Source organism: Camelus dromedarius, chromosome 32 (assembly GCF_036321535.1).
Source record: "Camelus dromedarius isolate mCamDro1 chromosome 32, mCamDro1.pat, whole genome shotgun sequence".
Taxonomy (NCBI): domain Eukaryota; kingdom Metazoa; phylum Chordata; class Mammalia; order Artiodactyla; family Camelidae; genus Camelus; species Camelus dromedarius.
Window position 1 is genome coordinate 14,168,720 of NC_087467.1, and position 24,070 is coordinate 14,192,789.

Sequence of the window (24,070 nt, forward strand, 5' to 3'; positions counted from 1 at the left end):
AGATACTGGAAGAGCTGGGTAGAATTGAAAAGAGGTCAATGTGAAGAATGGAGTCTGAATCTACAGAAGCAGGAGGGGCCTCAAAACACTGGGCTGTGAATACCTCCACATACAAAGAACTCAAAAGGTCTTCGGCAGCAGCAGTGTTAAGGAAAGGGGAATGCACTCATTCATTCGTTCATTCTACTCATTCATTCAGTATTCACTGAGCACATGTGCCATGTGCCAGCAGTGACAAAATAGAAAAAAATTTCTGCCCTTAGGAAATGAACATTTCGTGGAGGAGACTGATGATACAAAAGACAAACAGGTAAAATAAGTGTGCTAAAGGAGTGTTATGTGCTAAGGTAAAAAATAAACCCAGGAAGGGAGATAAGGGGTGCATGAGTGTCAGAAAAGTGCAGTTTAAGTCCCCTTGAAAAAGTGACAGGTGAGTAAAGACTTGAAGAAAACAAGTGAAGGAGCCACGTGGATGTTTGTGGGAAGAGCTTGCAGGCAGAGAAGGGCAGGTGCAAAGGCACTGAGGCCACTCAGGCCTGGTCTGTTCAAGAACAGTAAGGAGGAATGTGGCTAGACCTGGTGAGCAGAAGAGGGCGAGAGGCAGTGGCTAAGGTGTGTGTCCAGACGGTAGCCACTGAAAGGATCTGGGCTTTTACTTTGAATGAGATGAGACCACAGAAGGTCCCAGAAGTGAAACAACACAGCAGGACTTAGATTTTAATAGGATCGCTCAGACTGCTGTGCTGAGGATACACAGAAACATCCTTAAAACACAGAGGAAGAAGGGAGTGGAGAGGGGCGAGTAGATGGGGGAAGGGCACGAATGAAACCACAAGACAAGGATACAAGAATCCAACTGGCTCTGACGAAGGGAGTCACAGATGGGGACCCCAGTAAGCTGAATGCACAGGAGTGGGTGGGCTTGATGGGACGGGACCTCTATAACCCACTATCAGGTTTGTTTGGGTTTTTTTTTTTTTTTTCCTGTAACTTAACTATTTCTCTACAAAGACCTTCACCATGTTCTACATGATTGGATCAATTTGGATCATCACTGCTTAACACTGGGGAATGAGCTAACCTAGTTAACAGCTCTCTGAACTGGGCTAACTTGTAACAAAAATACTAGAGAATTATCTCATGTTCACCCCAGAGCCTGCCTCCCTCCCTGAGACCACATCTTCATTGTTTATTTTGATGCCTGGAAAGGCGTTCAGAGGGTATTCAGTCACGTTAAGCGACAACCATTCTCGTGTCTCCCAATTACTGTTTTACATTCGCATGTGTGTTTAATATCCTTAAATACATGATTCGGCACTTGCGCATTAAAAAGAATACCTAAAATTCTCTACTGTCCCTTTGAGTTAGACATGGGTAGATATTCCAGACTTGCATCAACACGGGATGGGTTTTTAAATTATACTTATCTTTTTAAACAACAGAGCAGAACTTGTACATCCAAGAAAATTTTGTTTCCTTTCAAGCTGTTCCCTTAGGAGGGTTACAAACCTGTTCTAATTACAGGGCCTCTGTGCACAGCTTCTTTTGGAGGTGTATTACTTTGATCTCTGGAATATATACTAACAAACTTTTTGACCTTTAAGATAGTCTTTTTTTTTTTTTAAATAAGCAAGAGGCATCAGCAGGGGAGTCTGATGATAAAAGTGTATGATTCAAGGGATAACACTATATTTGATCAAAAACAGTATGACTAGAGAAATCTAACAAATTTTCTAGTCACCAACGCACTATTTTTGAGTAAATCCAAACTATTAATACAAATTACTTCTGAAAAAGTGGATAAGAATACATTTCCAAAGAGAATCAGTCCCTATATAACCATCTTTTGGGGTGTACAGTCGGCTTTCCATGTCTGCAGGTTCTGCATGCATGGATACAACCAACTCTGGATTGAAAATACTCCAGGAAAAAAAAATTCCAGTAAGTTCCAATAAGCACAACTTGAATTTGCTGCACATTCAGTGACTATTTACATATCAGGCATTATAAATTATCTAGAGATGATTTAAAGTAAACAGGGAAAAGTGCCTGGAGTGTATATGCAAATATCACTCCAGGTTATATAAGGGGTTTAAGCAGCCGCAGAGTCTGGTACCTGCAGGGGGGGGGGGGTCCTAGAACCAATCCCCCAGGGATGCCCAGGGACAACTGCATGTAGTTTTTACTTCAACGTAACAGTCTCATCTTTTAATCGTCTAGCAGCACGATTTAAGTAACTTCGTGCTCCCGGGGAGACGAAGCGGCCTGTAGGTCGGCCTGAAGCTCTGCTCCTCCAGGCGCCATCCTCAGGCCAGCCGCAGCGACACTCGCCCCCACGGGAGCTGGACCAGCCACCGAACTGCTCTGCGTGCCTGCTTGCTCACTGCAAAATGGGCACGACAGTGTTGTCGGCCTTCTTCCTACTTCCCTGGGTTGCAGGATGGAGCGAACCAAATAATCTGCCAGACTATGAAGTGGCATTCAAATGTCTGCACATACACCTTTAGAAGAAATGCCACAGTATTTCTTTAAAACCAATAAAGCTTTTTTTACTTAAAGGTTTACTCTCCCCATGAACTTTTCTCACCATGAAGGTTATTTATATCTACCATAACTTAGGGTCTTACTTTTTTTTTTAATATGTGAATCAAAAAGATAAGCTTCTAATTACACTCCCAAGTATCTGCTGAAATCAGAACGTAACTCCACACACAAGACCAGCACGCTCCGGCTGCAAGCCTCACATGAGCACCAGCCATGCTCACGGCCACTAAAAGCCAGGGGACAACCCGCACGTACAGTAGGAAGAGAATGAACAAACTGTGGTACAGGTGTCGCCACACAACGGCACACCTACTGCCGCAGGCGAAAGGAACGCTCTACTGAACAGGCCACAACGTGGGTCCACCTCCCACACACGATGCTGGACAAATGAAGCCACGCGCTAAAAAGGACACACTCTCTGATTCCGCTCGTGGGAAGTCCAAGGACAGGCAGAAGTAATCCATGGAGAGGTTACTCCAGGATTAGCACCACTGAATCAGTGCTAGCAACGCAGGCCTGTCCTTCCCAGGGCTTCTAGTCCTACCAGCTAAGCCACTGAATTTTCTGAATCACTACACTGTCTGTCCAAGCATGACAGCTCTGTACTCTCTGAATCAGACAATATTAGGGAGACACTGAAGAAACGAGCTGCTGCGTATAGTTTTGTTTCTCACCCTGACTCATCCTCTGGAGGTTGGGGAAGGAGCAGTTGGGAAGGGCTTTCCACAAGTACAACACTTCGATGGAGGCCAGCACACATAGCGCTCTGGTCGGGGTCTGCTTCCGAAATCTTTCTGCCTGCAAGGAGTCAGAATGATTAGGCTACGTTAAAAAAAAATCATGTAAAAATATTTCGGAGACATTGAAAAATGCATCATTCATATTGGATGTGCACAACCCCCCCCCAACAAAGCTAAAACAGAACATTTCTAAGCAATTTTTGCTTTTCCGTTTTTAACATATCGGTAGATATGCCTTTCTCTCATTATTCAACTCAATCTACTATTAAGATCCAGGGTATAGTTTGAACACTTCAGGATGGAACTAGATTCATTTCAGTTTAAATCAAACAAGTTTATAAAAGCTGGGTAACAAGTAATAACTCAGTGGGTCCGTATGGAGGGCGTAACACTACACGCCTTTTAGTTACAGTTCTGACCTCTGGCTTTCTACTTAGTCCCAATGCTCTCAGTGGTGTTCCACACTACAGTCTCGTTTATACTCACCCTAAGTCATTAAACTTTCATTCAGTAAAAACTAAAACTAAAATCATGGAAAATTCCGTGCTAATTTGCATTCTTCTGAAAGCACCTAACCCTTTAGACAAGACGCTCTTCCTCTCCAGACATGCCCATTAGCTCTACAAGGTCTGTGATGTCTCTATTCAAAGAAACAATTGCTTTAATTATTTGCAACAACACTTCGTACTCAGAGCAGACGAATGGCATGGGCGTAAGTTGTCTCCAGTCGGGAACTGCATTTTGCACAGCAAGCAGGTCACCAGCTCTGAGTAGGATTTCCTAAACCTGCCCAAAGCAGTAACAGTTATAAACACCTGTCATAAACAACACACCAGATCAACAGGTTCCAACGTACCTTTTTCACTGAGAACTGCTCAATCTGATTGTTTTTCCTCTTGAAGAGTTTCTGGACCTCTTTAAAGACAATCTGGGCCCCGTCCACATCACCGGTGGCTCCTTGACAAACTGTAAGAAACCACTGCAGTGTTCCTTAAGGGCTAGGGGGAAAGGGCCACCCAGGGAAACCGAGGTTGATGATACGTGGAAAGTGTCAGTAAAGGAAAAAACAGAAGCAAATATTTTTAAAGACTGTTACACAGGGGCTACACCATCCTGCTGACTGTCACTCCACTGATTCAACAACTATTTCCCTGATGCCACGTTCCCACAGCTTTGGGGAGACAAGTGGGAAGACAACGGTCCTAGTCCTTTTGTGGGGAGATAGTCTTGCACATGACAACCCTCTCTTATATTGTCACAGAGCACAACTGCTCCAGTTGGAGCCCCAACACTCGGAAAATGAAAAAAAAACGAATTTAGGAAAGGACAATTAGGAGCCAGGAGGACTGCGACAGCCTCACGGCCTCTTTTCACAGGATGTCCCACGGCTGGAAGGGAAGTCACGGATTAGTCCTGCACACGTTCCATGGACACTTGCCACCAGCAAGAACGCAGAGAGGAAACGCACACACTTACACCCTGAAGAAACGTGCACTTCAGCCGGAGAGATGCGACACACAGTCCCGCAGCCACAGGGGGTACAGTGCTAAGAGGCTTCAGAGTCCGAGCACCAAAGTACTTTTGGAAAAGCTCAAGAAGGGCAGGGATCGTTCCTCTTTGGAGGGATCGGGGGAGCTCTGAGGATACAGGAGTCAAGCTGAGCCCTGAGGAGGGTAAGATCTCGATGGTCTGCACACCCTTCATCCCACCCCAAGCCCCAGGCAGAGACCGCACCCTACTTCCTCGGCTTCACCTGCTCTCCCTTCTCCATACTTCACACCTGGCTGCAGCCCCACCTCCTGGCTGACACCTGACTGACTCCTCTGTCATTCTTTCCTCAGCCCCCATGGCACTGAATTCATTTCTATTAATTTTGGGGTTGATTTTGTCTTTGCCACATGTTGTTTTTCAATCCCCCCCATTGGAATGTCCATTGATTTGCTAGATCTTCCTTCTTTATTCGAGCAGTCCTAAAACTGGGCGGCCCTACACTTGTATTCTGGGGCTTGGTCAAGGTGGGCACAGGGCCACGGCTGTCAGAGAACGGGCAGCTGTCGGAGGGTCAAAGCAGCACAAGCAGCGAGGCTGGGAGGAAGCGGAGGACGTCGAGGTGACGGGAAAGGCAGATTTCTCCTGGGGGTGAGTGGGATTAGGCTGAATACTCAGAGGGAGTGCGAACCCCATTTCCGGTTACAGGAGTAACTGGTCCAGATGTGGCTGTCTGAGCCATCCAAAATGGTCTCATCTGTTGCACTTATAAATTTCAAAACCGGAAGGAAGCCTGGTGATTGTTTTGTAAAATAACTCCCTCACGTTACAGATCAGAGGATGCAAAGGTCTAGGTAAGTTAAAAGACTTGCCCAAGGTCACACAGTAAATCAATGAAAAAGAATAATTTCTGCTGCCCTGAGCTTGAGGTCTCCTAAGATAACTGACAAAATTATTACAGTCATAAAATTTTAATAAAAGAATGAGCAAATGTGGGCACGTGAGAGAGTCAAGCAGCATCAGTATCGGGATCTGGACCACCTACAATACTGATACCTCAGATCCCAAAGAATATACACCACCTCCTCTTGGGACAGTTACAGACACAGCTGCTTGAAAAGAAGCAGATGGTTAAAAGCAGGAGCATCTCTGACTCACCCTAAATCCGAGACCTACACAGAACTTGCAACGCTTGGCTCGTCCATAAAGACTAATCTTACATCACCCTGTAAGTGACATTCTAATCTTTTGGGATAACTTCTGGTCTTTATGTAATTTCAAAACTTACAGAAGAGTTGCAAGAATAGTACAAGGACACAATTCAGCAACTCCACCTCTGGGTGACACGCCCCCAGGGAATGAAAGCAGGGTCTCAGAGAACCACGTTCACAGCAGCGTCACTCACTATGGCTAAGGGGTGGGACAACCCAAGGGTCCATTGACAATGAACAAAATGTGCTATATTCATACAAGGGAATATATTTAGCCTTAAAAAGGCATGGAATTCTGTTACATGCTACAACTCGGATGAACCGTGAGGACATCATGCTAAGAGAAATAAGCCAGATACAAACAACAAATGCTGTATGAGTCCACTTATACGAGGCACCTAGAATAGTCAAATGAATACAGACAGAAGGCAGAACAGTGTGTTGTTAGGGGCTGGGGTTCGGGGAGTGGGGAGGTACTGTTTAATGGGCACAGGGTTTCAGCCTGCGATGGTTAAAAAAGTTCGGGAGATGGATGCTGGTCATGGCTGCTTAATGATGTGAAAGAACTTAATGCCACTGAACTACACACTTAAAAATGGTGAACATGGTAGATTTTACGTTATGTATATTGTACTAAAATTTTAAAAAATAGTGCAAGGAATTAAACCCCTGGTGGCAGTATTTCTGGTCCCTGAACAGCCATCTCCTCCAGCTCTGCCTGCCCACATGTAACTCAAAAGGCAGCTCCTGCGAGGTGCCTTCTCTGACAGCTGGACGGAAGGGACCCTGCCCTCTCCCGTGTCCCCTCTGCAGTGGAGCCATTCACACGTTTCTGCACGAAATCCCCGGGCAGAGGTGGAGAGCAGAGTCTTCCACACTTGACCATCTCCTACGGCTGGTGTGGTCCTGGGAATTCCGGTCTCTGGGGAATAAATGCTCCTCTATGTGGCCACAATGTACCTTTATTTCATGTTCTATGCTCAACAAAGATCAGAAAAGGGATAGCTGCCCACATGGGCTACGTGGCCCCATTCCACCTGAACGACCGCTGAGTCGTGCAGCGCTCTGCTGGGTTCATGAAGGTGCTGAGCGCACGAGGCCGCTCTGGAAATGGCTGCTACTTTCACCTGAGATGCTGCCAGCTCTGTAAACCAACCCTTAAAGTATACCAAGCAGCGTACTGGAAATACTCCTATTCAAACAGCTGCAGAGCCACAGAAAAACGCCCGTCCTGCGGGGACTGGAGGAGGGCCTGCGGGGACACGGGGCTTCCACCCGGACCGCTAATGGGCCGCAGTTCTAGAACACCTGGGATATACATACAGGCCACTGTGAACTTCACCTTATTTTAAAGAGATCATTTAAGGGGATGGAACGTCAGGAGATGTTTTGTTAAATCCAAATATTCAGAGAAAAGAGGAGGTATTTAAAATAATGTTTGGATGAGTCTTGAATTTTAAGTAAAAGAATCACTTACATGGGTGTCTAAGGAGAGTTCATCGTTAGAGGCAGCAAATGTGCAGCCACCTGGGGCTCCTCAATTCCCACCTGGGCACTTCTGCATCCCCGAGAGTCTTGTAGCCCAGGGCACAGACAACCGTCTTGTCCACCAGGTGGCAGCACGTCTTTAACTATCTCCTCACAGAAGGGCCAAAAGGCAACGCACTCATATTCCTATCAGAAATTACAGGTGTTTCTGCCATAATGATACGCAGTGTTGAAATTACCTTGTGTTCTGCAAAAATCACACTGTAGTTATAACAGGTAGTAGGTAAAACAAGGTGGGAACGGACTACTCAAAATCTGTGCAGCTTTGTAACCCGAGCACTAACGATCCAAACAAAAATATTAACACAATTTAATAGATATGTTACATTTTTAAAGATTGTTTAGATTTCTAATAAATGAAAAGTACAGTTGAGAAAATAAAGGAGAGGCTTAAGGGTAGGCTGAGGCTGTTTTGGACAAAATGCACGAAAACAGGGAGAACATCACAATAAGCTTTTCCAAGTCCCAGCATGTGACCAAGCCAGCCGCCACGCAGGGGAATGCGGGGCAGACGCAGGGCCGGCGGCACCGAACTTCCCAGCGTTCAGCCGGGTCGGTGAGAGCTATGTTCAGCTGCTTCTTACTTGCAGCACAAAACATTACATGCTGTAGGGAACTGTGACAAGGACAATTCCTGTCATCGCTCTCCCATCCGCGCATATGTGTGCGCTAACTCGTGAGACAGAGAAGGGGGAGCCGTGGTCTACTCACCCGCGGTCAAGTAGGCGTAATAGCACTGGGACCACCTGGACTCGTTTTTCAGCCTCTCAAAGGAATCGAACGCATCCTTGAAGTTCAGCTCTATCATGCTGCACCAGCCTGTGAAAGAGAGACGTCCAGTGCGTGACCCCAAAGGAGGACGCCCACCTTTAAGGGACAGAGCTCTCATGCCGCTGATTTTCTCTGTGAGTGTTCTGTGCCAACTACCCGATACCTTCGTAATCACCTTTCTCCTGAATATTTTCAATGCAATGTTTTGAGTAGGACAAGGCATCTCTGGTGAAGCAATACGGGAGGGATGCAGACATTTCTAGGAAAACAGTCCAGTTTGCCTCCAGCTGTGAGATCAACCCAAGCACAGAGGTACTCCTCTCCCAGAGCAGGCACAGGCGCAGGGAAAGGAGCAGTACCTGAGGTCACAAACCTAGTGACAAGCCCAAAATGTTTTCAACACCCACCTGCGCGTTAATGATTACTGTTCATTAGCAAAAATGAGAAGCAGTGAGCAAGCCAGTCAGAAATTAAGTACTTGCCACCCCTCCTCTGCAGGAGTGGGGAAAGGACCCCATCTTCCCTGGATCAAAACACTGTCAGGCTGGCATCCTGGAAGCAGCAGCAGCAGCGAGCATGCAAGAATCTTATCCCCGTGGTTAGAAATGGTACCTCCCGTCCACTGAACCATCCCCTCTGCACCCTGGGCACGTGATGAAATTCTCTCTAATCCTACTGCAGCCTTGAAAAGGTGGCAGATGGTGTCCTCACTTTATCAAAGAGAAAGTCTAAGGCACGAAGAGGCTGTGTGACTTGCTCAAGGTCACAGAACTAACAAGAGGGAAGAACTGAGGGCAGAAGGCTCCTTCCTGTCCACGGTAACCCCTCCAGAAAAAATCGGGTATCTGGTGCATCGTGAAGTAGTCGTGTCATTTTAGACCATCTGAACTACAGGGGTGACAGGGATCCATACATCCAGGAAATGTAGTGTCAAATTCATGGGATATGGTATGACATGAAGATGACATATTTTAGAGTAAAAATTGGGGCTGATTATTTCCATCCTAAAGTAGACATCAGGGTAAGATCTAAATTAAATGCAAAAATAGAGGTGGAAGGCAGCAGTGAACTTGAATGAGGCTGAGTTTTGATTTTGCTGTTTTCCCCTCAAGCTGACCTTCCGGAGCCCTTAGTGCTGGTTCCATGGTTTCTAAGCTTCCTTGGGCTCTAACATTCTATCCTGCCACAGAGCTGGAAACGGTGCACGAAAAAAAGGCCACCATAATCATTTTGCAATATATATGTTCAAATTTTTATGTTGTCTACCTTAAATACAATGTTACATGTCAACTACATCTTAATAAAACTGGAAGAAAACAAAAATAGCATCTTAAACAAGAAAAATCAAAGGCCAGCAAAGCTAGTTCCTTTAATTCAAGTTCTATACTGCTTCATTGCTTGTGAAATCGGAGATGCCTTGTCGCACTCAAAACAGCACACTGATAATGTGTTTCACACCCCATTCTGCATTAAGGCTGCTACCCAGAGCTCCAGCAGAGTTCAGACTGCAGAAAATACAGTTCCCATTGGGTCATACCTCATCTCCCCTCCCTAAATCATAGTAGGAGTTTGAGATGTAATACTGTTTAATGGGCAGTTACCAATCTTTTAGTTTGCACTCTTCTTTTAAAAAGATTCAGGAAGACAATTATGTCTACAGCAGGCGAGCGAGTAGCAGGCAGCAGAAGGTCCAACCTGACGGGCGTCCCCTGCCTCCCCAGGTGCGCCCACCCCCATCTCTGCACACACAGCCTACCCAGGGCCAATCCCCCTTCTGATCCCCACCCCCACCTCATCTTTCCTCCCGCCTCCACTCCTCCCTTCCTTCCTTTTACATGTGCCACACGAAGTGACCTTGCAGTCTTAGGCTCAAACTCAAAAAAGTATGAATCCTTTACTAAAATTTGTTGCTTCAGGTCCAAAGTTGTGTTTACACTTCTCAGCACAACTGAGCAACTGTCACACTGAAGGATTATGCAATCACTAATGTCTTTTAGTGCAGTCAGCCAGAAAAGTCATAGCAACAACTCTGGGGAGGTGGGTAGGGGGGTAAATCTTAGGCAAATAAACGCCTCCAAGTCTGTCTATAAATTCATCTCCAGGAATGAGGGAGAGGAGGAAGCAGCTAATGTGTGTGGGGCCTCCTGTGTACCGGGCACCCAGCCTGATCCTCGTCCGCGAAATTTCATCGACACTGCGCAGCCGCTGCCGGGGGAGGCGCCCGAGCACCGACAGCTACGAGGGCGAGGTCTCCGACCGAGTCAGCGGGCAGGAGAGCTGGGACCGACACCCACGTGCACAACCCGCTCCTGCACCGTCTTTTTCTTCTCAGGTAAACAATGGTGGGAGGGAAGAGAAAACAGTTCTCAATTCTAATAACCAGTCCAATAAAATATTCACAAATGGTTTTACTCAATTCATTAAACTTTACCTATTATCCTAAAATCAAAACGTTATAAGGAACTATTAGAAGGAAGCCATGAGAACTCACTGAGATAAGCATCACTACTTGGTGCTACGGTAACAACCGAAGTTCTAGGATTACAAAACGCAGCAGCATTTCACAAAGACACAAACTGAACAGCGTTAATCATGGCAGTGTGCACAGCAACACATCCACACTTGCAAGGTTAAGGAGCGGGACATTCAGCAGGACATAAGCTGATGCATTAATGCTATTTCATGCCAAGAAACTGGACAGACATTTGATATTTACCAATCTCATACAGACAGACATGCTGGATTTCCCTCTGATCTACTGCAAGTTCCAAAGCAGTATGGAAGGAAGCCAAGGCACTGTTGATCTGACACTAAGGAGAAAGTGAAAACAGGGTTACTGGCTAAGATCTGTCATTAACATCACGTGCATCGTAATTCAAAAGCACCTTTTTCCTTCAGTTATTTTAAATAGATTAAGTAGTAGAGAATACAGTGATTTCAAGATTTCTGGGAAAAGAGCCCCATTTCCCTCACATCCTTGTGAGATGCTCAGTCAAAAGGACCCGCCAGTGAGGGCTCACTCACACCCACCTTTGCTACAGCACTGTCTGCACATGAGTGCAATAGAACTTGCTGTATCCTAATGGTTTGCTCATCTAGCTCCTTGGTACAGGTAAGCTGGACAGGACAGGGACCCGTACTTCATCCTCCTGCATCCACCCACCTGGGTCCAGACAAACTCGCAGTCGCACCAACTGACTTGGGAGAGCTCCCGCCCTCTGTGACCCCCTCACTCTCCAGAGATGACTGCTGCTGGTCATCATATCTCTTCTCTCAACACTTTAGACATTCTCTTTAGACACACCCCCAACATGTGCATTCATCCAGCTCTCTCCAGAACCTAGAAGACTCTCCAATGTCTGTTCCACTTTTTCCCGGTTAAATACATTTAGTTTTTCCTTCCACTAAAGATCTCTTTCAATGTCTGCCAATCTGATGCCACAAGCAGCTGGTAAGAGCACCTAAAAGCATCATCAGGATAAAAGGGAGACAGATTACATCCTAAATACAGCAATGAGAGGTATGAAGCATCACACATCAATTAATAAATATAAATCCAAATGCCCAGAAGACCCGACACAGCCTGCCCTCAATGATGCACGCCCAGGAGCAGTCCCTTCTTGCTCTGCAGGTGCCAGCACTGCTCTCTCCCTGCCCTGCACTCGGCCCTCCTCTCTGAGCATCCCTCTGCGGCTCCCCAGCTACTCCCTTCCCAGTGCCCTACTGCGTCTTCTCCCCAAGGCAGCCAGGAGAGGGCATGCAGATTCGTAGGAGGGCTGCTAGCTTCTCTGAAGACCAGCCGCTATCGTTATATTCCTCAGCTCTTTCAGTGATGCATGGCCCCTGCAGGAGGCGTCCAGGACTCAACGTGGGGCCCAGATGAGTCAGCGAGGAGGTCTTCAGGACAGTCTGTGACTCAGGAATAGTGGGAGCCAAATGACTCATTAACCAAAGCCATGGCTGGACCCAACAACTGTTCACGCCCACAGTAACACTTTACCCTGTTGTCAGGAAGGTTCAGACTGTAGCACTCAATCCCGCATCACCACCCACAGACGCTCACTAGGCAGCCAAGGAAGATACACGTCACTGTGTCTCCAATTCCTGTTCTCAAGTAGCTCAACATCTAATATGGGGGAATCACACAGGAACGAAACAGGCCCCCAGTTCTGAACTCAGACATTTACAGCGATGTGAGCACACAGCCAAGACACCAACGAGGCAAAAGGTCAATCAGTCTTTCATGAACAGTGCGCACATGCGTCTGTGTGTAGAGAGAGATCTGGACGCTCATTACACCCATCTCAAACTCTCCCCTTTCTGCATCAATAGTTCTTTCCCTGTATCACTCAATTTAGCATATTTACACAGAAACCATAGTGTCAGAGGTTCTGCTCTGCATACATCTCCTCAGTTCCCCAAGTGAATGGCATTCAACTATCACACACCGGGTATTTCTGGATGGGCCATCCCTACCAAGCTGACCCCAGCTGGGGTTCAGTGCACAGCAGGGCAATGCCACGCTGCCCTTCCCAGGACAGAAAACTAGTCAGTGAACATTCATTTGGCAATTACTAAGTGCCCAGGATGGAACTGGGCTCTGGAACTACAAAGATGAGTCAAAACTAAGCTCTGAATGCAAAAAAAAGAAAAAAAGAAACCAAGTAATATTTGAATCAAAATTATTTCTTTTAATCCTTTCAAAAACTCTGAGGTAGGTAAGTATGAGTTCCATTTGCAGATGAAGAAATTGAAGTTCAAGGAGGTTAAGTAGCTTGATCAACAAGTGAGCAATTGACTAGTATCCAAACTCTGCTCCACCTGTGTCCAGAGCCAGCTCTCTTCAGGGAGCACAAGCACAGGTGTGAGTACACCCAGGAGCTCCTGGGGATGCGGGAGCGCTCCTGAGTTATCCAGGCAGACACCAGCCTGAGGAAACTACAGGAGTATGTTGCTTTCAAAATTAAACTGTGAAGCTGAGCTGGAACAAAAAAATGTTAAAACTTGTATGGAAACACAGAAGACCCTGAATAGCCAAAACAATCTTCAAAAAGAAGAACGGAGCTGGAGGAATCACACTCCCTGACTTCAGGTTATACTACAAAGCTACAGTAATCAAAACAGTACGGTACTGGCACAGAAACAGACACATAGATCAGTGGAACAGAACAGAAAGTCCAGAAATAAACCCACACACTTGTGGTCAGTTAATCCACAACAAAGGAGGCAAGAATATACAGAGAAGAAAAGACAGTCCCTTCAATAACTGATGCTGGAGAAACTGGACAGTTACATGTAAAAGACTGAAATTAGAACCATCCTGTAACATCATATACAAAAGTAAACTCAGAATGGGTCAAAGACCTAAATGTAAGACCAGATACTATAAAGCTCCTAGAGGAAAACACAGGCACAACACTCTCAGACATAAATCACAGCAATATACTTTTTGAACCAGCTCCTGGAGTAATGGAAATAAAAGCAAAAATAAACAAATGGGGTTTCATTAAACTTAAAAGCTTTTGCACAGCTAAGGATACCATCAACAAAAGGAAAAGACAACCTAGAGAATGGGAGAAAATGCTTGCAAATGATGTGACTGACAAGGAACTAATTTCCAAAATATACAAACAGCTCATACACCTTAATATCAAAAAACAAGCAACCCAATCCAAAAATGGGCAAAGGCCTAAACAAGCAATCCTCCAATGAAGACATACAAATGGCCAATAGGCACATGGAAAAATGCTCAGCATTGCTAATTTTCAGAGAAATGCAGATCAAAACCATAATGAGATATCATCTCACACCAGCCAGAATGACCATCATTAAGAAGTCTACAAACTATAGATGCTGGAGAGGGTGTGGAGAAAAGGGAACCCGCCTTCATTGTTGGTGGAAATGTAAACTGGTGCAGCCACTATGGAAAATAGTACAGAGGTTCCTTAAAAAACTAAAAATAGAGTTGCCATTTGATGCAGCAATCCCACTCCTGGGCATATACTGGGAGAAAAATAAGATTCAAAAAGACATATGCACCCCAATGTTCATAGTAGCACTATTTACAATAGCCAAGACATGGAAACAACCCAAGTGTCCATGATGTGGTAGATATATACAATGGAATACTACTTAGCCATAAAAAGAATAAAATAATGCCATTTGCAGCAACATGGATGGACCTGGAGATCGTCATTCTAAGTGAAGTGGGCTGGAAAGAGAAAGAAAAATGCCATATAATATCACTTATATGTGGAATCAAAAAAAAAGACACAAATGAACTACTTATTATTTATAACTTAAATGACCGATTTCTTGAATATGTGTAAGCACATTTGACTGTCCTTTATGAGTGGATTACTGTATTCTGTTGATTCTTATTTTGTGGTTGGCTTTATTCCCTTGATAACTGTAAGTTTGAAAAGCTAAGGCTCTAATCTGTTCTTAGAAACAATGATCAGTACATATATGTAAACTAAAAAAACTGTGCAGTATATTATATGTATGTATTTACACGCAATATATTGTATGTGTGCAGTCAAATTATAACAATTCTACCTAGCAAAACTAAAAAATTAACTAATTAAACTAACAAACAAATCTAATTACCTCCCTCCCCCCAAAAAAACAAAGACAAAACACTGTACTTCTGAATATGTATTTGAGTATTCTTACTCAGGATGGAAATGGAAGGGCATCAAAATTGTTTTTAGATAGATAAATAAATAAATAAATAAATAAATAAATAAATAAATAAATAAATAAATAAATAAATAAATAAATAAATAAATAAATAAATAAATAAACAAACAAACAAACAAACAGATAGATAGACAGACAGACAGACAGACAGACAGACAGACAGACAGACAGACAGATAGATAGATAGATAGATAGATAGATAGATAGATAGATAGATAGATAGGAAAACACATTAAACTGTGAAGGAAGTATGGGGCTCTTTGTGTTACGAGCACTTGAACAGAACTGGAAAATACGGAGACCATTTATAGAGCTTAATGACATTACCCCAGGAGCAGGCGTAACTACAAAATGAATTCTATGTCTAGTCTGATCACTCATTAAGGAATTACAATGAACAGCCATTAAAATAGTGGAACTGTATTTCCCCCTCTTCACCAAAACAATTTAAGGTAAAAATGATCTGTGGGAGTTTTTATGGTTACAAATTAAAACATCCACAACCCAGCAGAGAAAAGAGAATTATCCTCAATTTGATACTCGGTTCAATTTGCAAAGAAATATACACAGCCTGGCCTGAAGATAACAGAGAAAACGGACTCGTATGAAAGAGCCATGAAGCCAAGACAGTAGCACATAAAGGCTTCTGTTCCATACACTGTGCACTGACGTGCTGTGTCACAAAAAGTACTCGAAGCCTCAGTTTCCTCGCTGGTAGCATGAGAAAAAAATGTTGGCAAGAGGAAACCCTGAAGAACAAAAGCATGAATCTTCGCCAAATTAAATGGAGCATATTTATTGCCAAATTAAAATCAGCATGATTTTTAGCTACTGCATTGTTGCTACAGAGATGCAGTGTGTTCTTCCGGGTACTCGCGACTGTCTCCCTGACAGCTGTGGTCTCAGGCATTTTATAATACTTGTGGCAGCAAAAAAGGGGGGTTTGACTTCTCCATTTTACTCTCCAAGTGAATGTTGCCAGGATGTAAAAAAAATTCTGCACTTCTGCAAGTTGATTTTTCACATGTCACACTATTTTTAAATTTTTTTCTTTGGGATTTTCCAGGGTGATATTCTAATCATCTGCAAATACTGACAGTGCTGATTCTTCCTTTACAACAGACTTTTGTGAGGTGTGAGAAAGAGAAAAGTGAAGGATGCGGGTTTTCAAGTCACCAGCAAGCAAGAGGCAGAGACGGGAGGGAGGGCAGCTCTGGGGACAAGACAGGGAGCCTGGGGGAAGTGTCTGCTGGTGAGCTGAGGATGAGACTGGATGCACAAGGCTGGAATTCACGAGGGAGCTCTGAGCCACAGAACATATCTGGGGGTCACTGGGACACTCGGACAGTCGTGAGGCTGGACGGGCTCACTAAAGGGAGGAGGGACGGAGGCAGAGAGAGAAGTCCAAGACCTGAGGTCGTCCAGCAGCCAGAGGTTGGGCAGACAAGCAGAAAGCAGCAAAGAGATGGAGAAGTGGGTAATGAGCCTGGAGGAAACCCAGGGGAACAAGATCCCCAAAACCAAGAAAAGGGAAGAGGAAATGAGCAGCACTGAGCAGAAAACTACACTGGAGGCAATTAACCTCCTTAGAAATTCGGTTGACGAGGACTGTGTTTCAAGTGAGAATGCTGAACAAGTGTAAAGGATGTAAGAGTCCTCTGAAATTCCTGGCTAATAAAAATCCCATATGTAAGGACAGAACTGTCCAATGTATATAACACGAGACATGAAAGACTCAGCAAGTGAAAGATGGTGACCTTGAAACACATTTCTTAGAAAATGCAGCAGGACTGCAGTGGGTCCCTGAGAACCGCTGACTACACAGATCACAGGTTGGGAAATCATGCACCGTTTCTGTACCACAGGGCTGTTCTGTGAATCCCCACTTATTCTGCCATGGTCTGTGCAAATTTCTGACATAAGCACCACCTTCACAGACTACTGTGAATGACTGCTTAGAAGACACCGATCTCCGACTGATAATTACAGTCAGTACTCTGGAATCCAGAAAATGGTAACTACTAGTCATTTCTGGAGTGTAAGATTTTTATCTGCTCTTTGATGGACTTTTTGCATTCTACCATGTTCCCAAGTGAACATGCATTGTTCAGACACAACAAGGTAGTTGAAAACACACGTTCTGATGCTGAGCTTGTAAAGACTGCTGCCGAAGCTTACTGGGGCCTCATTATCACTGTCATGACAGCTAACACGTGCGGCACTCGTCCTCTGCCCGGTAAGGTGGCAACCACTCTGGGCAGACCATTTGACAACCTGTGCGTTTTGCTGAAGGCCATACCAACAACTGGTAGAAGCAGAGCTGCTGAAATGTGAACCTGTTCACTCCGACTCCAGAGCCAACACTCCTCACCTCCACGCCTCTCACTCTGCAGGCTGCCTCCTCTCCAGTCGCCTCCTCCAGCCCCTCTTCCCCAAGTCTCTGCCACCCACAACCACCACGCACTCATCTGGCCCTTGTTATTGTCTTGTACGACTGCCTTTTCACGCATTTACATTCCTATCTTCATAATTAGGTTAAGTTTATGTTGGGACATGGACTTTTTCTATTTCTCTTGGCATTCTCCCAGAAGGCCTTTTCCATAACAGGCTACAAATCTCTGATTACAAATAATAGAACACAGTAGTTATGTTTTCAGCACCTGCACATGAATGGACAGCAATCCCCTTGAAAAATGAGTTATGTAACCAAATCCACCAGTAATGGTGGAGGAACTGAATAGTGCACTAGTTGCAACAGATTTCCTTGATCTCTCAACAGTTAGGCACATGATTTTGACAAAATCTGTGATGGAAGGTGCTTTATACTGGATTTACAATCAAGACACAATTCTGTCTAAATAGGAAAAGCCCCGACCAAGCACCATGCATCCATGTTACATCATTTAAGACTGACATGGGAGGCACCGTCCTCTTGTTACACAAGGACACAGGCTCAGAAAGCTCGGCCAGCCAGTGGAACAGTCCGTTCTGAGCTGAGCCCAGTGCTTTTTCAGACACACTATGCTGTCTTTTAAAACTGCAGAATAGGAATTTATATGAAAGATGGCAGTAAATTTAAAAGAAATGTGTTGATGTTAAAGGTGCTATCAGAGGACTTAACAGTGAAGAAGACAAGGCCAAGAATTGACTCAGAAAAGCAAAGACCACAGAAATACAGAAAAATGAATCTACAATCATACTAAAAATAAGACAGAGATTCAAGACAAGATAATCCTAGAAAAACAGATGTAGATTAACATCCACAGAGACTTAAATGAGAAAACAAATAGAACGTATTATCAGGAAAGTCACTTTGAAGAGTTCTCCTAGAACTGAATGTCACACTCTGTAAAAGGATTTCAAATGGGCAAGCTGCTATGTGGGTTTTTTTCAAAGAGAAATTGAAGACAAATTGTAAAAAGCAGAAATAATGCCAGGTAGTTAGCACTGAAGATTCCAGAACCATGAAAAAAATCTTTTTAACAGCTTTGTTGAGATATATTTCACATACCAGAAAACTCTTTCCTTTTAAAGTGCACAATTCAGCGGCTTTTAGTATATTCACACAAGCATGCGATTTGAAAGCTGGAAGAAATCATGTAGCCTAGTGTTTCTCCAAGTGTTCTGCTGCATCCTTCGTCAAATGACTTGAGTTAAATACAGCACACTTGTGCACTCTACCCCCTTCATGGTACAAAACTAAAGTCTCCAAGGAGACCCAGGATATCCTGATCTAACTGCCATGGAACCTCTCTTTCCACGAACACCTTAGACCAGATAAGCCTTACTTCCCTCACTGTTGAGGTGGGACCCCGGGTGGCACCATGGCTGGAGTTTCACTGTTGAGATTCAGGGAGGTGGTAATCCGGGGGCTCTGAGTGCAGGTCCCTGTCGGTGTAATGTCCTGACGACAGCGCTGCACCACTGTGGGTGCCACTGGGGCTGCAGCACTAATGACCACAGCAACAGAGCTCACGCCCTGGGTGAGATCAGGACCTCACGACCAGCAGGCAGGCATGTAAGCAGATGCAGGCGGGGCTGGGCTTTGAGACATATACAGAGAGGCCTATGGGAATGGAGAGCATAGAGTGACTCACCCATGGGGCAGCCTCACAGCTGGGAAAGACGACCCAGAAGTCGGAGTATTTGGGTTGGCTCTTGAAGAGTCAGTAGGAGTTTGCAAGTGGAGGTAAGACATGGGGAATGAGCCTGCATGTAAGCTCAGATCCCAGAAAGGGCCAGAAAATGGGGAGATCCAAGTTCATGTAGCAAGAGCTACAGACCTGTTTGCACTTTGATTCTAATGACACCACCAGAGCTATAACCAAAGGAAATAATTCAGGAAAATGAAAGGGGAAATTTTGCTAAGATATATATGGTACTACTTTCTATCACAGTGAAATACTGAGAAATCACAGGGGAACAACAGTCAAATATTCCAACAACAGGAAACATTAAATTATTAACACAATAGAAATCTAAACAGTTTCCATACCAGCTATTTATAAAAACAGTGTTAAAACATGTAAATATTAGATTTGTAAACAAAACTCCCTCAAGTCTCCTATGTGTTTATTAAAGACTACAGAACAATTTGAAATGAAACAGCTTAGAACTTAATTACCACTGGGTTATTTTTATGAAGTTGTTTAACATCTTAAAATAAACTATTATGTATGTGTTTTAAAAAGAGAGGCCCTCCCTGTCACCCGCAGCACGCAGGAGGACACGCTGTGACAACCCACTCACTCACGTGTGACTCAGTATTAACGCTGCTGAGGAGCAGAATCGGATTAGCAACGCTGCTGTGAAGGACACCTAATGACAGATGACACGTCTAACCCCTACCCTTAGGGCCAGGGCTAACGCAGGCAGGGCAACGCTCATCCTCATAGGCACAGCTGGTGAGCTTAGGGACCTAAATCACTATGAACTTTCCACTGGTTTTTCAACCCAGCAGCCTGTAGAGAGCGTGTTAAAAGAAGAGATGTACTTAACCAGGCAGCCATCTAAGTCATCACCATCCTATTTCAGTGAACAGTCATTAAACCACATGGTATGGACTGACGGCGCTGGGAAGTGAAGACAAACAGATCCTCCACCTCCCAGACACCAGATTCAACCAATCTCTCATCTTGTGTCATTTTCTTTGTTGTTGTTACATTTTTTTATTGAGTTATAGTCATTTTACAATGTTGTGTCAAATTCCAGTGTAGAGCATAATTTTTCAGTTATACATGAACATACATATAGTCATTGTCACATTCTTTTTTGCTGTGAGCTACCACAAGATCTTATATATACTTCCCTGTGCTACACAGTATAATCCTGATTATCTATTCTACGTATGCCTGTTAGTATCTACAAATTTTGAACTCCTAGTCTATCCTTCTAAGAACAAACGGCAACCCTGTTTTCTGGTGCCTGAAGTAATGAAGGAAGCCACGTGGGACGGAAGAGAAGACTGCAATTAACAGAACTTCAGGGAATTGCTCCCCTTCCTGCATTGCCTTTTTCCTGATTCTATAAATAACAACATTAGCTCATGCTGGCAAGGCACGCTGTTCAGATACAAGAGGCAGGCTTGCGCTTCCACAGATGCAGAGGCACACTGCTCCCCGACAGCTCGGAGACGTCAACATGTCCCCGAGATGGGGGCACAGCCACAGGTCTGCACTGGCCCCGACTCAATCACGCGCTGAGGGGCGAAAAAGCAAGGCAGACCCCCCACTTCCTGTGGGGGCACCAGTGAAAAACGTACCTTCATGCGAACAGAAGTACAGAGAGAAGCACGACAGCCGACGGAACACACCTGAAACACCGAGCAGGAGGAAGGTCCAGAGACCGGCAACCGGGGAGACTGCACACAGAACTTTGCAGGGGACAAAGTCGGGCTAAAAACCCCGAAGAAGGAGACGGATACCAGGGTGACTTAAACGCAGTAAAGGTCAATCACCAAAGCAGTCCCTGCAGACACTGTTCGTGGGCAAAGAAGCCATATCCTATCACACACCTTCCTCCAAAGGAAAGTGGGGAGGGAGGGAGAAGTCCAAAACAGAGCAGACTGTGCAGGAGGAGGTGGCGTTTGTCAGAAAGCACAAACTAGGCAGCCTCACCGAAGGGAAAGACGCTGTGATAAGGCTGCTGTGGGCGCACACACAAAAGGTACAGTTCACTGTAACTCCTTCAGTGTGGCCTCGAGGCCACACGTCCTCCCGAAGCAGGGCTGTAACTGGTGGAGCTGTGAAAGGCTGTGACAGCACAGCGCCCACCAGGCTGCGTGTATGGAGAACCAGGGCCCAGCCTTCACACCTCGGTACTCCCAGCAACAAGCAGAGACCGCATCCAAACCCATGTGCTTTTTACTTTGTTCCAACTGATTTAATGCACTTCTGTGGAGTCACACTTCTTTGGCCAGCCCATCGGAATGTCAATGCCTGACGGGTTGCCCTTCTTCCCAAGAGGCCATCCTCTTACACCAGGTGTCAAGATATTCCTGCATCACCATCCTCTGCACTGGCTGCAGAAGCAGGTTTGGTGCCACCAAGAAAAGCAGACAGTCCTTGATAACCTGATCCCTCTCTTAAAGCAATGCCATCACTCACACTGATCAAATGAACTTCCTGCCAATAGATTCACCTGTTCATTCAACAATTACACATTGAGGGCCAGTCTTGTGCTCCTGAAACCCAAACCCAAGGTTTTACAAAGCCAGCATGCACGATATTCAAAACCTATGGGTCCAAGCTCAGAAGACAGTTTCAAAATAAGAGTTCTCCAAATACATTAAGGAACTTCATTAGAATATGTCCACCAACTCTCATTCAAATATTTAAGCATTTAGAGACAGACTGATATTAAAAATCAGTTTCATAACTAGTCGCACAATATAAAGGGTGTGTATGAAAGTATGTACACACATAAAACCAAATACACGTATCTGTATATTCTACACGACGCAGACTGTGAAAACGGAAGGAGAGGGGAATTGTACACATCTGTGTTTAGAGAAAAAAGAGGACTAGACAGAAATTAAAAGTTTATTAAAATATAGACTTGTCCCTAATGCTTTTAAATAATCAAGAAAAATACTCATAGATGACTAGATAAAGAAGTTGTGTATACAATGGTATACTCCTCAGCCATAAAAAATAAAATAATGCCATTTGCAGCAACATGGATGGACCTAGAGACTGTCATTCTAAGTGAAGTAAGCAAGAGAAAGAAAAATACAATATGAGGAATTTGAAAAAAAAAAAAAGACGACACATGAACTTACCTATAAAACAAAAACAGACTCACAGACACAGTAAACAAACTATGGTTATCAGGGGGATAGGGAATGGGAAGGGATAAATTGGGAGTTGGAGATTTGCAAATATTTACTATACATAAAACAGATAAACAACAAGTTTCTTCTGTACAGCACAGGGAACTATATTCAAAATCTTATAGTAACCTATAATGAAAAAGAATATGAAAATGAATACATATATGTATATATATGACTGAAAGATTATGCTGTTCACCAGAAACTGACACATTATAAACTGACTATACTTCAATAAAAATCAATGTTAACTTAAAAAAGAGAAAAATACTCATGAATCACTTGTATGTTAATGGACTTATCACTACCATAGGTTTGATGGGGTGAAAATAAATATAAAATTCAAAACTGTAAATATCAATTCGCATTTTAAAATTGGGATTACTCTATAACCCCTGGGTCAACTTCCTAACGTGTGTGCATTACGGAAATTCAGGGAAAACGTGGGTACTGACTGCGCGGTAGCTATACCCCTCCAGCTACACACATCCATTTTGCCTTCTTCCCTCAGGACTCACTCTACTGACAGCTCTCAACACCAAAACAAGTTCTTTCTCCTAAAAAGAGACAGCAAATTTGATAACACTACTTTCCAGCATTAAGCTCTCAATAAGAACCACCACCACTATCACACCACTACTTGGATAGCATCTATCACGTGCTTAAGTACGTGTGAACCCGTCTATTCCTCCCCGCAACACGGTAAGTCAGCCACTCGGGAGAAGTGAGCCGAGTCAGGACAGGTGGCAGGACAAGGCAAGAGGGTGGAGAAGGTCGGAGGTGGGGCACCGCAGACACCCAGCGCAGAGAAACAAAGGCGGTAAACAAAGAAAATCCTTCCTGCAGTCTGGCCAAGACTCCCGAAGAGCTGAGGTGCACAAGGGCCCCACGTACCCGACGGCATACAACTTCATTGCTATGTCAAGTTTGGCCACGACAACGACGGGGAAAAAAGACACGACCACAAGGGCAACCCAAGTGGCAGCGTGGGGTGGACGTGGGAAAGACCGCCCTGCCCTGTGGATCCCAAACCGTCCCAAACAACCAAGGGCAAAGTATGCGAAAAGGTGTTCTTGAAACTAAAAGAACGTGGGCACCTGCACATGATTTGCAAATAACGAGTAAAGGGAAAGCCCGCGCCGAGCTAGTCGCAGGCACAAAAGCAGCTTCCAAATAATTCTGCCGATTTTCAGTCACTGAAGAAACTAAGTCAGTGTCATAGGATGCACCTGCCTAAATCAGAGCCCCTGGACCAAGCTCCCCGGGAGCCTGTGGATAAAAAGATCTCAAGGGGCCTTATCTCTAACCTAAATGTGCACTGAAAAGAAAAAAGGTTCTTGGCAAGCAAATTCATCGACTGAGCCCTGTGTTTTCAAAAGTAGAGCTGGGAGCTTAGAAGCCTTACGGGGAGCCTTTGACAAGAGCCACGTCACAGCCTCCCTGGGCAGAGGTCCTCATGAACAAACGCAGGATGCCACCAACTGATACCTTCCTGCACGGTCGCCGGGGAAGACGAATGAAATGCCGGTGTCCGGGCACCAGGAAGATAACGTCAACGTCATGTCAAGTTAGCCATGCAGTTCTTTGTGCCTCCAGGTCTCTGGCAAGAGCCAAACTCTTGTTGACTATGTACCTCCCAACCCACGCTCCTAAGAATCCTCTGATGGTGCTGTGGCCTCCTCACTTCTAGAACCATCCCCATGACAGCGAAGGACCGATCACGGTCGGCATTCACT

At 44.7% G+C, this 24,070-nt stretch overlaps 1 protein-coding gene across 2 annotated transcripts in view; it reads right to left on the reverse strand.

Moving 5' to 3' along the window:
• Positions 1-24,070, reverse strand: part of TTC39C (tetratricopeptide repeat domain 39C) — an 83,201-nt gene that overhangs the window by 4,622 nt on the left and 54,509 nt on the right. For both annotated transcript variants that reach the window (XM_031439058.2, XM_010977018.3), the window contains 4 exons: positions 11,019-11,112; positions 8,243-8,350; positions 4,141-4,250; positions 3,219-3,342 (listed from right to left, as the gene is read on the reverse strand). In XM_031439058.2, the coding sequence (XP_031294918.2) occupies positions 3,219-3,342; positions 4,141-4,250; positions 8,243-8,350; positions 11,019-11,112 (436 nt within the window). The remainder of the gene's footprint in view (positions 1-3,218; positions 3,343-4,140; positions 4,251-8,242; positions 8,351-11,018; positions 11,113-24,070) is intronic.